This window comes from Urocampus carinirostris, chromosome 5, assembly GCF_059441175.1.
Source record: "Urocampus carinirostris isolate Australia breed hairy pipefish chromosome 5, RoL_Ucar_1.0, whole genome shotgun sequence".
Classification (NCBI taxonomy): Eukaryota; Metazoa; Chordata; class Actinopteri; order Syngnathiformes; family Syngnathidae; genus Urocampus; species Urocampus carinirostris.
Window position 1 is genome coordinate 37,203,648 of NC_142353.1, and position 16,754 is coordinate 37,220,401.

The 16,754-nt window shown below is 41.3% G+C and overlaps 1 protein-coding gene across 5 annotated transcripts in view; it reads right to left on the reverse strand.

The window, feature by feature from the left end:
* Positions 1 to 16,754, reverse strand: part of znf608 (zinc finger protein 608) — a 38,191-nt gene extending 21,437 nt beyond the window's left edge. For 3 of the 5 annotated variants that reach the window (XR_015850557.1, XM_088336670.1, XM_088336669.1), the window contains exons 1-3: positions 15,962 to 16,098; positions 5,173 to 5,440; positions 4,067 to 4,154 (exon numbers count right to left, since the gene is read on the reverse strand). Coding sequence is in view for 4 of the 5 variants with exons in the window: in XM_088336670.1 (XP_088192796.1) it covers positions 4,067 to 4,154; positions 5,173 to 5,431 (347 nt within the window). In the remaining variant the exon portion in view is untranslated. Of the gene's footprint in view, positions 1 to 4,066; positions 4,155 to 5,172; positions 5,441 to 15,961; positions 16,099 to 16,193; positions 16,460 to 16,535 lie in introns of those variants that run through there. The other 2 variants (XM_088336672.1, XM_088336671.1) reach the window with 2 other exon arrangements.

Here is a 16,754-nt window from a genome sequence, read left to right on the forward strand (position 1 = left end):
AGATTACGCTAACATGAACGTGTAAAAATAAAAAAATCAGGTCGTTTACACGTCATTTAGCACCCGGGTCTCCACAACAAGTGGTGAGCAGTTAAAGGATAAAGAAAAGAATTATGAATAGGATTTCTTACCGGTCGGCAGAAGCCATGCTGTATTCCTGAAAGAAGGGAAACTCGCACACCTTCTTCATATTTTGCTATTATTTCTTTCTTAAATGCAATAGTTGTACGCACTACTCCTCTTTTTTCACCTGTAGCAACTTTGCTGCTTGCACCAACCTTCTTCCGAGGCATAATTAGGGGTTAAAACACTCCCTTCACCGCTTTTGAAAAACGAAAACAGAAAAGGAGTGCGCGTTGCCGTGACAACAGTTCTTCACGAGGGGTGGGGGCAATCAACACTCGTACGCCGCTCAGCGTCGCCCCTAGCGTACCGGCGTTCGAACTCCGATTTTTTTAACGAAAAGCGAAGCAAGAATTTCTCGAAATTTTTGGTCGAGAACCGATTTGTCCGAACTGAGAGGCGTTCGAAAACCGAGGTTCCACTGTAATATTGAAATATGTCACTGCCTATGTCTCGTCATGATTGTATACTTTTTCATTCAAAATGTCTTAATTTATTTAATCGTAAGTATGTCACGTCATTTGAGTTTTATAAGTTTGTAGCCGGAAGTGGCCTTCAGCGCCACTGTCTTGTAGCCTTCACCTTAGTTCTTTGAATAGAAGATCACATCAAGCAAATTCTTATTCCTATCCCTGTTAACAGGATTAAATTGATCTCCTTGGGAAAAGGTTGAGCGGATTAAACACATCTTGGGGGTGACAAAGCTATTGTCAGAATGCCAGTGGTCTATTTCACTGTGGGATTCCTTTGATTTTTAACTTTGTAATAGTTTCAAAATCAGCTTATGGACTGACCTTTTTGTATAGGAATGATGGTAAGCCTTAGTGAATTTCTTCAACCATTGCCTGGAGCTCGTTTATGACCAGAATATTCTGTAAATAACTGCTTATGCATTTTCAGCCTTTATTTTGATAATGGAACCGGGAAACAAACAAACCCAACCTACAAATTTCTTACCTTCCTACCTACCATTGAATTACAAACCAAGTACATAAAATGCTCACCTATTTATCTTTCTACCTACCTGTTTACATAGCTAACTAACAACTCCAACCTATCCAACTATGTTGTACTTCTAAACCAAGCTTGTCACGGTTGCAATGGCGCCCAATTGGCCCGCCCGTGTGGCACCAGCTGCAGCTTGTTGACAGATTGGCTCCCTGTCAGTATTTAAACTCTGTCCTGTCAGTTCCCTTTTGTCGGTCCGTCTGCGAATCTCTGTTTTACACGGCAAGTCCTTTTTCGCCTGTCCCGTTCTTTGCTCCTGTTTGTCTCCCTCTATGATCTGTTTTGATCTAGACCACGTCGGCTCTCCCATCCCGAATTACGACCTGTTTTGATCTCGATCACGTCTGTTCTCCCGTCCCGAATAACGATCCGTTTTTGATCTCGACCACATCTACTCTCCTCTCCCGGCTTTCGACTTTTTTTTGCTCTTCTATCCGGCTCCTGACCCGTTTTTTTCTGTTCCCGACACCGCTATCGCTCGCCACGGAAGTCCCACTTCTGCGTTCCGAGCGACCTGCTCCTGCGACCACCGGATCGTGTGTGCAATCCTTTCCCTTCTTCCCAATAAAACTTGTCAGAAACGTTACGCGAGTGGGTCTTGTCTCCCTTCTGGTCCTGACAAAGCTTCCTACCAACTCCTATCCGTCCAACCCATGTATCATCCTACCTACCTTACAAAACACGTACCAACCCGATAGCCTTCCAACTCGCCTACCAAAAGACTTGTCTTTGAGTCCAGTCCAGTTGCGATTGATTCCATGCACACAAGTACTATTCCACAATGTTCGCTTTCATCAGCGTTGTGTTTGGATTCAAAAATCGTTCGCTAATCACCAAAACGGAGTTGTATAACTTTCTATTTATGTCTCGTACGTCCGCGAAAGCAATTTAGACCACCGATGAATCCGTCGTCACCATGGCAACAACCACCACCGGCGGTAGCAACGGCCAACCTATGATAATTGAGATCAGACACTAACCTTTCACACAGTAAATGGTAATGGCAAGCAATTATACACAATTAGTGTAGAGTTTCTCGACAAGTATTGGGACACCAAATCAATCTGGGGTACTACCAATAGTACTCCGACGATACTAGGTTAGGTACAAGTATTGGGACATGAGAGTATGTTGCACCTTGGTGTATGTGGGTAAAATTAAGTGAAAAAATCGTAATGTATGGGACACAATTTTTAATGTTTTTACTGCCACTGACTGTGTTAGACGTGAAACCTTTCAGTAATATGCAGTGAGGCTAGTGTCTTGTGAAGAACAGTCAAATTTACAAATAAATGGACCTACATCTCACAGTGTTCTCGTTTGCCTGCATCCTTGCGTCCTAGACGCATCATTTTTGCTGGTGACGCATAGTCTCAAATCAACGTGCGTCCCTTTTTGCCATAAAATTGTCATTATTACCCGATTACTCTTTTTTAACAAAGATTTACTGCACTCCAAACTTTTCTTCAGGCATTTTCGTTTTGGTCTCGCGGTTCGAGTTTTCGTCTGCACGCCGATCTCGGCCAAAGAGATCTCGTTGTGTAGTGAAAGGAAGTACGCCTTTTTTAGAGAACTGGCTTTTTTGGCTCAACTCATTAAAAAGAGCCGGCTCACTTGCTTTGATGCATTATATTACAAATTATTATGTTGTATAAAGAAGTTAAGAAAAAAAGGAAGTATAAAAGGAGAAAATAAAAAAAGACAGGTTTGTGGTTATCCCTTTCATCGGTATATTACCAACAATAATTTGATGCAGAAATGAATTATTAATTTGATGATTAAAACTGAATGAATATATAGATTTATATTATATATTTGTCGCCGATTTACGATTTCAACCTCGATAACACTAAATTTTGGGGACCCATAGATCTCTGTTGGGACCCATAGATTTTTGAGCATGCGAATCCCTGGGACCCATCACTTTTCACAGGTAAAATGAACACTGATCTCATTCATCATTCGATTTGCAGAGTAATAAAGCAATATATGAACCGTACCATAGGAAAAAACGTTTTATTATCTTACCTTAACTTATAAATGAAGTCTATGCGCTGCTCCTTTTGAATAAAATTGATAGGTAATCCTCCGTTATGAAAAAAAGTCCATGCAACGAGAAAAGAAATCACTGATTGGGTTGACTTGCTGTTAACTTGTTTATATCATGACCAGGGTTGGGTAGGGTTACTTTAACTTGATTACTTTCAATTACTTTTGGATTACTCCAAATACCAAATATACTAATAAAAGACAAAAGAAACTAAATATGAATAAAATGATGCCTCACAACACGTGGTAAGTTTTCTCTCCTGGCTTTGATCTCTTTGATCTCCGGCAAAACGAACATAAAATGCGACAGAAACAAAATGAAAATAAATCCAAACAGCTTGCCAACATCATTTTTGCCGTTCCATGTGCTCCGTTACTCCCTAAGCCTGCACAAAATTGAGTCATTTTATTCATATTTAGTTCCTTTTGTCTTTTATTAGCATATTTGGTATTGGAGTAATCCAAAAGTAATTGAAAGTAATCAAGTTAAAGTAACCCTACCTAACCCTGGTCATGACTAATTCTGTTGTTAGGGGCTCATGTGAGCGCCAATTCAGAATCCTTTGTCTCACTATCGCCCTTTGCCATGAGGCAAGAGAATTGCGTGCCTCACTCTGCAATTGCAGACGCTCAGCACAGTAATATGTTATATACTAACTGTATTATTAATATACATAATGTAAAAAATCAGTAATTTTGAATGAGAAAATCCCCAAATTTGTGGAGGGAAATAAGTTACCACTGAACAAATATAACAATTTGATATATTTTTAATGTTATAATTCAATTAAAACAGGTGAGGCACTGTTTCATTTTCTATTTAAGCAGACTGGTAGTGAGGATCTTTAAAAAAAACAAGGGGAAAGCAAAAATGTGACATCATCACCTAGGAGGAGCCCAGTCAAGTTTGGTGCAATCCAGCAGTGTTCCCACGTACGTCCTTTTCCTCCATGTCACGTTGACCACCAACACGCCTGACAAACAAACACATACGTGTCCACAAAATAACTTTTGGATTCCATACATCGCATAGGGAAATCAAAATTTGAAGAGCGCGGATCAATGTGAGACAATCCCAATTGCTTGAGTTTTCCTTGCCTGCATGTCGGTTTCAGATCAGGGGATGGTATCATCCTTTGAGACATTTTCTGATTAAGGGCTATACAATGAAATGTGATTTGATTTGAATCTCGTGATACAAAATACTACAGGGGTCTCAAACTTAATTTACTCAGTTGCGCCACATCCATACTGGATACTTCTCAGAAGCCCATAAGCGTTACCTGTGGCATTCCGCAGGGCTCAGTAGTTGGTCCCCTTCTTTTCAGCAGAAGCTCAGATACAAACATTCCACAATGATCAAATATATTTTTTTCTATATTCATTTAATTTTATAATTCAACATTAAATTAAAAAATAATGTAATAAATGAAGAAAATGATAAAAATAAAGCAAATAATAAAGATTCAATAAACTATATATGTGAGTAAAAAATACCATTTCCGATTTAATTGTGTGTATGAACAGCCTTTAACAGTGTTCAACAAACTGATTTAAAGGGAGAAACTCACCTAAAGTTATGCGCAAGGTGCATTCACTGTGCTCTAAGCTTCAGTTCAACAATGTTTGACGATCCCTGCCCCAAACAACCCCTCGTTCTGCATTTGCAATAAGTGATAAATCTTATCAGTTTATTGTTGAAACTCATAGTCTGTGTTGTGCGCGCAAACTAGGAAATAGCTAACCAATCATATCGCAGGGCAGATGTACACTGGTGTCAAATATTTGCTGGTGATTTTATTCCAAATTTGAGCCCAGGCTAACTAATTAGCACTGAAATAGTATCTATATCCCACTAACTTTTTAAGCTTACATATTCTGGCGGGTAACCCAAACTATCGCCTTGTGGGCTGCGAATGACCCAGAGGCCGCTGGTTGGAGACCCATGAAATACGATATGAAAACTACACACAGTTCATCATAAAATCTCACCTTCTTGGGTCTCGTGCCACACAATGCCCTCCAGGTTGACGCTGGTGCCTGGCTGGCAAGGACCCAAAAAGTTGCCGTCCGAGTCGGGCCCGTTCGGAAGGGCCACTTCTTGCGTGTTGGTGCCCACCGAGCGCGTTCTCACTACGTTGCAAGTGGGCGGGGCCACCGCCGGTGGAAAAGAGGTGGCGGTTGAAGGCAGCGAGGCTCCTGGGGCCCCTGCCTGCCCCGGAGCGGGGACCCCGCCAGGTGGAGTAAACATGGGCTCCACCTGAAAAGACAGAAATAGAAGCGTGATATAGTTGGTTGTGACAACGATGAAATGCATGTTCTTTTTCTATTGTGGTTTTATTTTGCAGATGATGTCTGTGACCAGTGTTCCCTCTAAGTTGCGCGCGTGCGCAATTGTGCACTGCTCGTACATTCTCAGCGCACAAGAAAATCTAGCCGGCGCACAAAAATGAGTGCTCTAAATTATTAATTAAGAAGCGACTTAAGTCAAAGTTACAGTGCATGAAGGTAAAAAGACACGGGTTCCCCTGACGTTGTGTGTGTGTAAATGCGGTATTTTGAAGTCAAGTCGAAGTTGAGTAAAGTTAGTAGAGTATGTCGAGAACCGGCTTCTTCGGCTCGGCTCACTAAAAATGAACCGGCTCTTTCGGGTCCTAAACGGCTCTTCGGGTTGTTTTTGCTTCTTTAATCCCAACATGACCAAATATTAAGTAAAATTATGCACAAATTGACTTAAAGGAAGGGGGGAATAGAACAAAAAAGAAAAAAATACCAAAATGAAAAAGAATTGAAAAGCTGAGAAAAAAAGAAACAAAAGGAAGAGAAAAAAAGAATTTAGAAAAAAGCCAGAAAAAAAAGAAAAGAAAGAAATGTAGGAAAAAAGTAAATAGAGAACAAAAAGAAAAAAGTAACAGCTCGGAAAAAATAAACACAATGAGATTTTTTTTAAAGGAATTTAAAAAAAAAGTAGAAAAAAAACACGGAAAAAAGAAGTTTGTGTTGCATTCAAAAAAATTCCAATTATATCAAGTGAATCTTGTTGCCAACATTGTACTTCCACTAAAAAATGTGATTAAGTACAGTTCTGTATCTTACAACCGACTCAATAAGCCCCCAGAAATGTTAATATTATGCGACAAAATATATCAGGAAAAAAAAAATTGGATATCTTGTGAAAGAATTGTAAAAACAAACAACGTTTGTAGGCCGTACAACCTTTTAAATAGTACATGAGTCAATTCATTCAAAAGGGAATAATAATTTTGCATTGCCGGAAACTCAGCAAAATGTAACTTGATGTCAAGTTTTGGACATGTTTGATAATAAATTATCTTGCCACACTTGGGATTATGGTGGCTCACTGTTGTTTCAAGCGTTGCTCACCGACTCAGTGTGAACGCTCAGACCCGTGGAAAATTAGAGGGAAAATTGTCTGTGACGACGGCCCAGTTTTTATTACATGTTATCTCTGGAGACAGAAGGCAGGAGAGGCTTGACTGGATCTGAGCCAAAATAACCCAGTTTTTCAGGGCCCAGGATACTGATTATTAGTATTAAGAGGAGGCTGATAACAGATATTTAGAGCAGATATTCATTTGGTGTAAAAATTTAAAAAATGGCGCAGGAAATTTTAAACAACGCATAAAAAAAAAATGTTCGTTATGCATTCAAATAAAACTTGAATAGCTCTCTAAAACTGTTTATAGTAAATACATTACAACTTCCAACACAACTTACATGACTAATCTTAGACGAAAAACTAACAGTGCAGGCAATAAAAGCAGCAACTCGTATAAAGGTACATAGAATATTAAATATGTATCTGTTTTTTTTTTCACAATAAACAAAAATGTCAATACAACCCACATGACTTAAATTAACTCGAAAAAAGTGCATCGAAATTTCAATGGAGCTCCCAAATTAAAAAGTTTGAGCACTACTGTTTTAGAGCCAGATTGACGAACTAATGTCACGCGACTGAAAATTATATAACAATATTTTTAAAAGGAGTCCTGTAGTTCTATGCTGAATATTATTACATCAAAATGTCATGGTATTGTATTTTGTAGGTATAATAATAGATTGGTCTTTCAGGAACTGTCCTCTCATGGTTCAAATCCTACTTCTAATTGGACACACTATGTTAGATATTGTGAAATGACCTCTGAGCTCTTAAGTGTTACCTGAGGAGTTCCGCAGGGCTCAGTACTTGGTCCCCTTCCTTTCAGCACCTTTATGCTTCTGTTAGGTAATTTTACTCGCAAGTATCCGTTGCAACGCAGATGACTCTCAAATGTATCATGCGATGGAGGAATCTGTCCCACTAAATTGTGGAAATTTGTGGACGTGCCTCACCGACATAAAATGATGGATGTTAGTCAACATTTTTCGCCTTAATCCCGAAAAGACTGTAATGTACATTATTGGTCCATCTAAATGCCGTGACTTGTTCTCAAACACTGCTCTGAACAAAAAGACAAATGGAATATCACCAAGAGCGACTCAGTCAAAAATCTAGGTGTCACATTGGAACCTAATCTGTCCTTGTTTTGTGTTAAGAATATTAGTAAAACAGCGTTCTTGCATCTTTGCAACATTGCTAAAATTCGCCCTATGCGGTCTCAGTCGGATGCAGAGATTATAATTCATGCGTTTGTTACCTCCCGTCGTGATTACTGTAATGCACTACTTTCCGTCTCCCAAAGTCCAAAATCAAGAGCCTTCAGCTGGTACGAAATGCTTCAGCGAGGCTTTTAACTAAGACAAGAAAGTTTGATCACGTTACCCCGATTTTAGCTAACCTGCATTGGCTCCCTGTTAGCTTAAGATGTGATTTTAAGGTTCTGTTGGTATTATACAAAATTATGCATGGACTTGCCAATCATATCTTTCAGATTTAAATTCCCCCTATGTTCCTGCTCAGAGGTCTGCTAAAGATCACAAGAGCAGGGAAGAGATCCGCAGGTTCACGAGTGTTCTCCATTGGGGCCCCGGTGCCGTGGAATGCTCTGCCCTCTTAGATTTATAAGCAAACCTCAGTGCAACTGTTTAAATCTAGGCTTAAAACACACTTATATTCTAAAGCACATGAATGATCTTTGTTTCATGTTGACGATGCAATGCAATATCCATAGTAGCCTAGTCATCCTGGAAGGAGTATAACCTCATTTTCAAGGTTTCTTCAGTTTCCTCATGCTAAGGTTTTGAGTTTTTCCCTGCCCGCATGTAGGTTTTAGATCAGGGGATGGTGTAATGCTAGTCTATAGTCTGTGCTGCCCTTTGAGACTTCCTGTGATCAAAGGCTACACGAATAACCATGACTTGACTTGTCTTGCATGTGTATCAGATGATTTCTCTCTCCCTGGGCATGGAATCAATCGCAACTGGACTGGACTCAAAGACAACAAAAAATCCAAATATCAAAGGATTGCAGTATCAAAGTGGTGCTATGGTAGGCAATTACATGATAACAAAGCAACGTGATATCCAAGAATTGTAATACGGCAGTATGATTGCACGGAAAGGTTAAAATATTGTAATTGCGAATAAATGTCAAACGTCAAAGATCGGGGATGTCATTGTGTCATATCAGAATGGCCACTTCTTTGGTAACCATAGCAACACAACAGGAGCTCACTGATGGATTTCTCATCCACTTCTAGTTAGTATTCATCATCTTTCCGTCCTGTCAATCATCATTTTTCCCCTGTCAATGTTCGTCCTTCCGGCTTCTTTGGCATCCATTTTATTCCTTCCCCATGGACTCACTCGAAACACCCCCCTCTACTTCCCTCCTCCTTCCCGTCTTTTGCCTCTTGTGGTGTCCTGACGTTCCCTTTGTTACGCCATCGTCTTCATCCTCCTTGCAACACACTCATACGCACAGACCTATTGAAGATAAACTAAGCATTTTAAAAGTAATTATGTGCTCATGGAATATTTTTACAATCACCACAACTATTTTCTGAAAGCAACACAATGTGACCACCATAACACAATAGAATGAGAGACACACAACAAAGCTATGAAAAAACACAATCAAAATATAGTCAAAATAAATAAAACACACATTTTGCGGCTACTTAAAAACAACAAACACACAAAAATAACCCAATTAAACACAATCATTGTAAGACACAATCGGTCATAAAGATATATGCTAAATATTAAAACACAGCATGACCCCCAACATGCTAATATAGAAGGATGAGCAAATACCGATACTGAAATCAGTATCGGGCCAGTAACAGACCACATTTGTAGACATCGGCACTTGTAACGAGTATATTAGTGTCAGAACCCGAACAGACGGTGGACCCAGACGTGTAACGTTTTTCACATAAGCTTTATTTTACGGGAACGGGAACAGTCATGCACGGGAACACAAACGCCAGTGATTTGGCGATTGCGGGGCTGAAAAGGTCGAAATGGGACAATATAGACGGGATCGATACCAGATACAGGATACACGAGCAGATACCGGACAGGGCGGGATAGACGGGATCGATACTGGATACACGAGTACGATACCGGACAGGACAGGAGAGATGGGATCGATACCGGATCCTGGATACACAGGCAAGATACTGGACAGGGCAGGACAGACCGAATTGATACCGGATACTGGAGCAAGATACCGGACAGGACGGGAAAGACGGGATCGATACCGGATAGTGGAGCAAGATACCGGACAGGACGAGACAGGCGTGATCGATGCCGGATACCGGAGACTGGAGCAGGATACCGGACAGGAGGAGACAGGCTAGATCGATACCGGATACTGGAGACTGGAGCAAGATACCGGACAGGACGAGACAGACGGGATTGATACCAGATACTGGAGACTGGAGCAAGATACCGGACAGGACGAGACAGACTGGTTCGATACTGGAGACTGGAGAAAGATACCGGACAGGACGAGACAGGCGGGATCGATCCGGGATACTGGAGACTGCAGCAAGATACTGGACAGGACAAGACAGGCGTGATCGATTCCGGATACTGTACACAGGATCAAGATACCAGACAGGACGAGACAGACTGGTTCGATACTGGATACTGGTGACTGGAGCAAGATACCGGACAGGACGAGACAGGTGGGATCAATACTGGATACTGGAGACTGGAGCAAGATACAGGACAGGACGAGACAGACAGCATCGATACGGGATACTGGATACACGAGCAGGATACCGGACAGAGTCAAAATACAAATCTTGCAAGCGCGGAGGTTCGTTGACAGACTGACAAGGAGAGAATGAGAGCACTGAGTTCAAATAGCAGGGAAGCCATTCAGGCAACGGGCTGCAGCTAGCGCCAAACGGGCGGGCCCAAATGAGGGCTATGGGCAACCGTGACTTATTAGTATTTATCAACAAATGATGAAAACAATTTCTTGTCATTGACAGATTTCTTTAAGAGTCTATGGGAAAATTTTAAGGCTGCGTATCGCTTTGACGGGTCTAAAATTCGGCGACCTGGTGTTTTAGTGAGCCCGGGCCATCCCCAGGGATTACATTGCCTTAAATTTGAGCATATCTGTCTTCCTCTCAGCATATAAGGGTGCACTCTTTTCGGCTGCTGTTCTGAAATTCCTTCCTACCCATAAAACGTCCTTGTCATGCACACCCACAACACGAATAGCGGTTAGTGCCTTTGAAAACGGTGAGTACTTACAATTTTCGTTTTCATTTAGTCTTATTTGACTCTTTCACCGGTTCAAAATACCATTTTCTGACATAGCTTTTAAGTCTGGTGTGTTTTTCTGAGGTAGCTTTCTATCAAGGTGTTGATTGACTCAGTAACCACGGAGTGTATGTATGCATTTCAACACTCGATTTATATCATCAGTAAAAGTTCTCTTTGCAACAATTTTAAGTGTCAATGTTCCTGGTTTTACTTGATTATAAAGAAAACAAAATCGCTGCTGTCAGGTCAGCCCATGGAAGGAGGTCACTGGAGAGTCGGACAGTTTGGCAGAACATCGGGCTTTTAGGGACACTTGGGGCTTCCTTTGGAGATCATTTATGTTTGGAAACTGCGAAAACGTTACCAAGGGTCTACTATTTCCGAAGGACACATTTCAAGTGACGTTCTCGCTTTGGCCTCCACTCATTAGATAACAGTACTTAACAATAAAGGTAAAGTCACAAAAAAAACAACGTTTTACATATCCCTCTTTCATTTGAACATCCAACAACATAAGTGTAGACGTGGAAAAACATCAAACCTGGCCAATATAGCAGTGTTTATGGAGGGAAGTTAGTAAGAAGCGCCATTAGAGGGTGCGCTTTTAAAGTCATGTTTGTTTGTATAGCCCTTAATAACAAGAAATCTCCAAGAACTGTAAAGACTACAGACTATTATTACACTGTGTCCTGATCTAAAACCTACATGAGGGCAAGGAAAAACTCAAAACCCCATCTGTCATGATTACCGATGTGAATCTCCTGCGCCCGCTCCTTTGGCGCTGACTGCCTCGGACTCTGATTGGCTCCGTCCCAATTTAAACCCACTCCTAACTGTCCACCTTTGTCAGTCCGTCTGCGAATCACTGTTTTTACACAGCAAGCCTTTTTTCGACCCTGACTCAAGCCTGTCCCATTTTTTTTGCTCCTGTTTGTCTCCCGCTACGACCTGTTTTGATCTCCACCACGTCTGCTCTCCCGTCCCGGCTTACGACTCGTTTTCAACCCTGACCACGTCTTGCTCTCCCAGTCCCGGCTACCGACCAGTTTTCCGCCCCTGACACCGCCATCGCTCGCTACGGAAGATCCACTTCCGTGTTCGGATCACAAGCAGAGAACGAGAGCGAACACTGGATCGTGGGCGCACAGCTCGTTCCTTCAATAAAACTTGTAGTAAAGGTTACGCGAGTGGGTCCTAATTCATCATGAGGAAAATAAGAAACCTTGAGATGGGAACGCCGATGATACCAGGATGACCAGGCTGTAATGGATGTTGCAAGGGCAGCAACATCCATCCATCCATTATCTGCACCGCTTATCCTCAGTAAGGTCGCGGGGGTGCTGGAGCCCATCTCAGCTATCTTCGGGCAGGGGGAAGGGGACACTCTGAAATGGGTGCCAGCCAGTCACAGCGCACACAGAAACAGACAACTCACTCACACATTCAATCCTAGGGACAATTTGGACCAGCCAATAAATCTGACATGCATGTTTTTTGGGAATGTGGGAGGAAACCGGAGTGCCCGGAGGAAACCCACGCAAGCACGGGGAGATCATGCAAATTTCACACAGGAAGGTTCGATCTCATGACCTAAGAACTGTGCCGCACACGCGCTAACCACTGCTCCACCGTGCTGCAGGGCATCAACAAACAATACACAAACAACATGAATTAAAGGTCATTCATAGGCTATAGTCTATTGTTTTAAAGTTCTTTCTTTAGTTTTTTGTTCATGTGGATACCCCTTATTGAGTCTTTGTCTGCCCGTGGCGCCATTTTCATGTCAGTATTTCTTTTGGTTGAAAAGGTGCAGTTTTCATTTGTTATCTATGTAGAATATCTTTATTACATGCCATGTATTGGAATTATGTTATAAATTTAGTACTATTAAGCCATATTCAAAAGTTTTGTGCAGTAAGTTAAGGTTCTAAACGTAGACAAATTATTTTATTAGCTTGTTGTGAACCTAAGGCTGTACTTTTGTGTTTTTAGGCCATTATTTGTAAAAAGAAATGCAAAGAGTGTTTCTTTTGGTTTGTTAAGGAATTTAAGGTAAACATCTCAAAAAACAATGCAGACTTTGCAAGTGTGCAAGCAGCCGATGCAGCACAACAGGGTTACATTTAAGTCAGGGTTTCTATTAGCTTAAGGCAAGTTAAATTTATCTATCTACCCTGGTCATTTCCCTCAAGAGGGATGACCGACAGCAAGACAAACGCATACAAAAACAAAGAAAATAAAAAGGGGTAAAAAGAAAAAAAACACAAAAATCTTTGGACCATGGCCAACCCAATTGCCCAAACACCCAAACGAGTTAAGCACCTTGGCACCCAAGTCGGTCATGCTTTCGTCCCTCCAGATGAAACGGGACACAAGAAAGCTGCCATGTCACTCGGGTCAGGGTGACACAACACGCTCTTCTGTTCAACAGCAGGGCCCGACAGCTTTCACTGGTTTACCCCTGCCGCATCATACAGGTGCCCTGCACATCCCTTAGAACACTTCCAAACATCCCACTATCCTTTTACAACACCTCTCCACTCATTCATGTACACATTTACCAGGCACAGCTTTTAGTCAAGTCAAGTCATGTTTATCTGTAAAGCCCTTTATCACCAGGAGTCTCAAAGTCGTGTACAAACTACAGACTATTATGACACCATCCCCTGATCTAAAACCTACATGAAGGCAAGGAAAAACTCAAAAACCTCAACATGAGGAAAATAACCTTGAGAAGGGACCGCACATGAGGTTTTGCCCTTCCAGGCTGGAATTGATTTTGCAATAACAAATAATACATAGATACAGACGCTCCCCTACTTACGACCATTCGACTTACGTAAAACAGTAGATACGAACATTTTTCCCGGGATGTCGAAAAATATCCGGACATTGCTGTAAGTTAGATTTAGTATTGTGTGCACCTTTATCCGAGTACAGGACATTACTGACGTGCTTATTTCCGCTACTAACGGCGTGTGGTGCTGTGAGAGCTCACCCAGCATCCACGCCGAAGAAGAAATCCGCTTCCTCTTCCTCGTTCGTGTGTAAACATTCTATACTGTATCTCCAGCGCACTAACATACCTGTCAACCTCCACGGCTCCATGCCCTTACAGTTGTATTTTGTCTTAAAAAATACAAAATAACCTTACACATGTTTATTTATGTAGTTTAACATGATATATTGTACATGTGTTTCCTTATAACATTCTGTACATATTCTTAATAATAAAATACAATTTTAAAAAATCAGGAACAATTGTTATCAGCGTAACTAAAATATCCATCAATAAGACTTTAAATTGAAATTTGTAAATAAAGATATTTTTGGAGGAAAAAATTTGCATTTCTATTTTGTAAACCAAACCACAATATCAACCATTGATGCTTGTATTTTAAATTTCAAATACCAATAACAAAACAATAGCTTTATTGTTTTAATAAGCTTATTATATAGAATACGATCGCTATTGTCGGAAGCGAAGCAGAATGCGCATTCACGCGAGGGAGGAGGATTGTTTCAGGGGAGTCAAAATTAGGCACTACAGCGGCAGACGCATTTGCAACGAAAAACATGATACCGAGATAGAGGCTACCGCGGCGAACTCTTTTCACTTGATTGATTTGCCGTTTCGTGATAGTCGGTATGTACCCATAATTGACAAGTTTGCGTTTTTCCGTACACATTTTCTTGTACGTCGTACACGTCTTAAAATGCATACTAAACGTAATTTGTACGGCAAAAACATACAGGTTGACAGGTATGGCACTAAGAACTTTGACATTTGAATTGTTTAATATCTCGTGCATCCGTTTAATATGTGTAACGGGTGTAAATGGCGGCGCCCTCTGTTGGCTGCGGCTGCATCGGCTCGCTACAACGGGTCAGGTGTATCGACATTTCGTTCTGACAAAGAATGACAATACAAAGGAAATTATTAATTATTATTATTATTAATAATAACTTTTGTTTTATTGAAATTCCTGCTGAAATGTGTTGTATAGTTTTTGTGTAAGTGTCCTGCAATGATGAGTCCAACAGTGCCACCTGCTGGTATGGGGTAGGGTTTGGTTTGGCTTTTGACATGTGACCGGAAGGCGGGGTTTTTGGCAGTCTACAACGAGCTGTGAACGGTAAGACATGATCTTTTGGTGTTCCGCAAAAAGTTAATTTTAAACATTAAAACCACAGCTGACAAATCTCTCAACATGCACAGTAATGTGATTGATGTTGTCAAGCTGTTTGGATTTATTTTCGTTTTGTTTCTGTCGCCTTTTATGTTAGTTTTGCCGGACGTTGTATGTTGTGCTAAAATGCTAATTCTCCTTATAGAGATCAAAGAGATGAAACGCCAGCAGAGAAGCTTACAACGTTTTGTGACTCATTCATTTGCAGGTAAATTGTACCCGTTTTTATACTCATTATTGTTATTATTTCTATTTTCTCATATATATAAAAAGGATGATGTTGGTTAAAATTCAGACTAAAGAAAAATATGTTGAATTCATTGTAAACGTTAAAAAGCCACTATACGATCTCTTGTTAAAAGTATCTTGTTAAAATGGATGTAAAAATGTATTGTGATGGTTGATATTCTAAAATGTATTTTATGTAAACTGAAAAGAAAGCTCTTTGATATGTTTTTGGCAGTCTACAACAAGCTGTCAACGATCAAAGAGATCAAAGCCGGCAGAGAAGGCTAAGCACGTGTTGTGACTCATTCATTTGCAGCAACTGCAATAAAAACCTCATCATCCAGTCCAGCGTGAATGCGGATCTTTGGTGGGACAGGTACACCGCGGTTACATATGGTTGGTGTAAAGTGTAAAGAAGAGGCGAGCTGTTGCTTTTGAAATGAAAGTGGAATATGGAAGCTTAATACGGTTGAGAAAATGGTTGGAGCTCATCTTCCAAAAGTAAGTTAAACTCAACTTAATGTATCTTTATAGAGCATATTATTTTATGAAATGTATATTATTTTTAAATACAAAACAATACAGGTTACTTCTACAAGCCTTAACCATACTTATATAAACCTTAAACATACAAAATATAGCACCGAAGCAACTGACGAACAAATTCAACTTACGAACCACCGTCCCGAACCGTTTGTAAGTAGGGCGGTGTCTGTATCGTCAAGGTGAAAAAACGTTCCTTGGACAGTCACTTCTGATTTTAAAAAAAATGACAAAAGCAGAACTCTGGAAAAACAAACACACACACAACATGACGCCATCGGACGAACACACGAAAAAGACACTGAACACAAGTAATGGAGACACAAACAGGAGGCAAAGACACAAACTGTTTCAATTAGCTACCGTCACGTCGCGTTGTGCGAAGTGTTGTGTTGTGACTTGACATTCCCGCCACGCATTTTCCTCCATCTTTGCTTCCTCTCCCAGTCAATGAATGAAAGAAATGACAAGGAAAGGCCGTCTTCCCCCTTCACGTAGACCCTTGTCTTTACCCGAACGTGACGTCACGCGAGAATGTCAACCGAGGCGAACAATAAAGGCGAGTAAGGGGACACGCTGCCTCTTTCTACCCGGACAAAGGGTGCACGTGCCCCCGGCGACAATAGCAAAACATCACCATCATCATTCTGAGGAGGACCCTTTACCCCCGGCCTTCACAAACATTCTCTCCCATTGAGAACTGACCGTGTGGGCTCCTCCTCGGTGCTCGTTGGCCGCCTGGGTGACGTCGTCATGCGGCCGCGTGAACGCTCAAAAGCCGCAATCCAGCGCGGGCGAACGGAGGGATGGCGTCGCAGGTGCGGGGTGTCCCGGAGCTCTGCTTCGGCTTCCCTTCCTCTTCGCCTCCTCCTTCTTCTTCGGATGTGCCTCCGCTCCGAGGAGGGAGATGCGACCATCCAACAA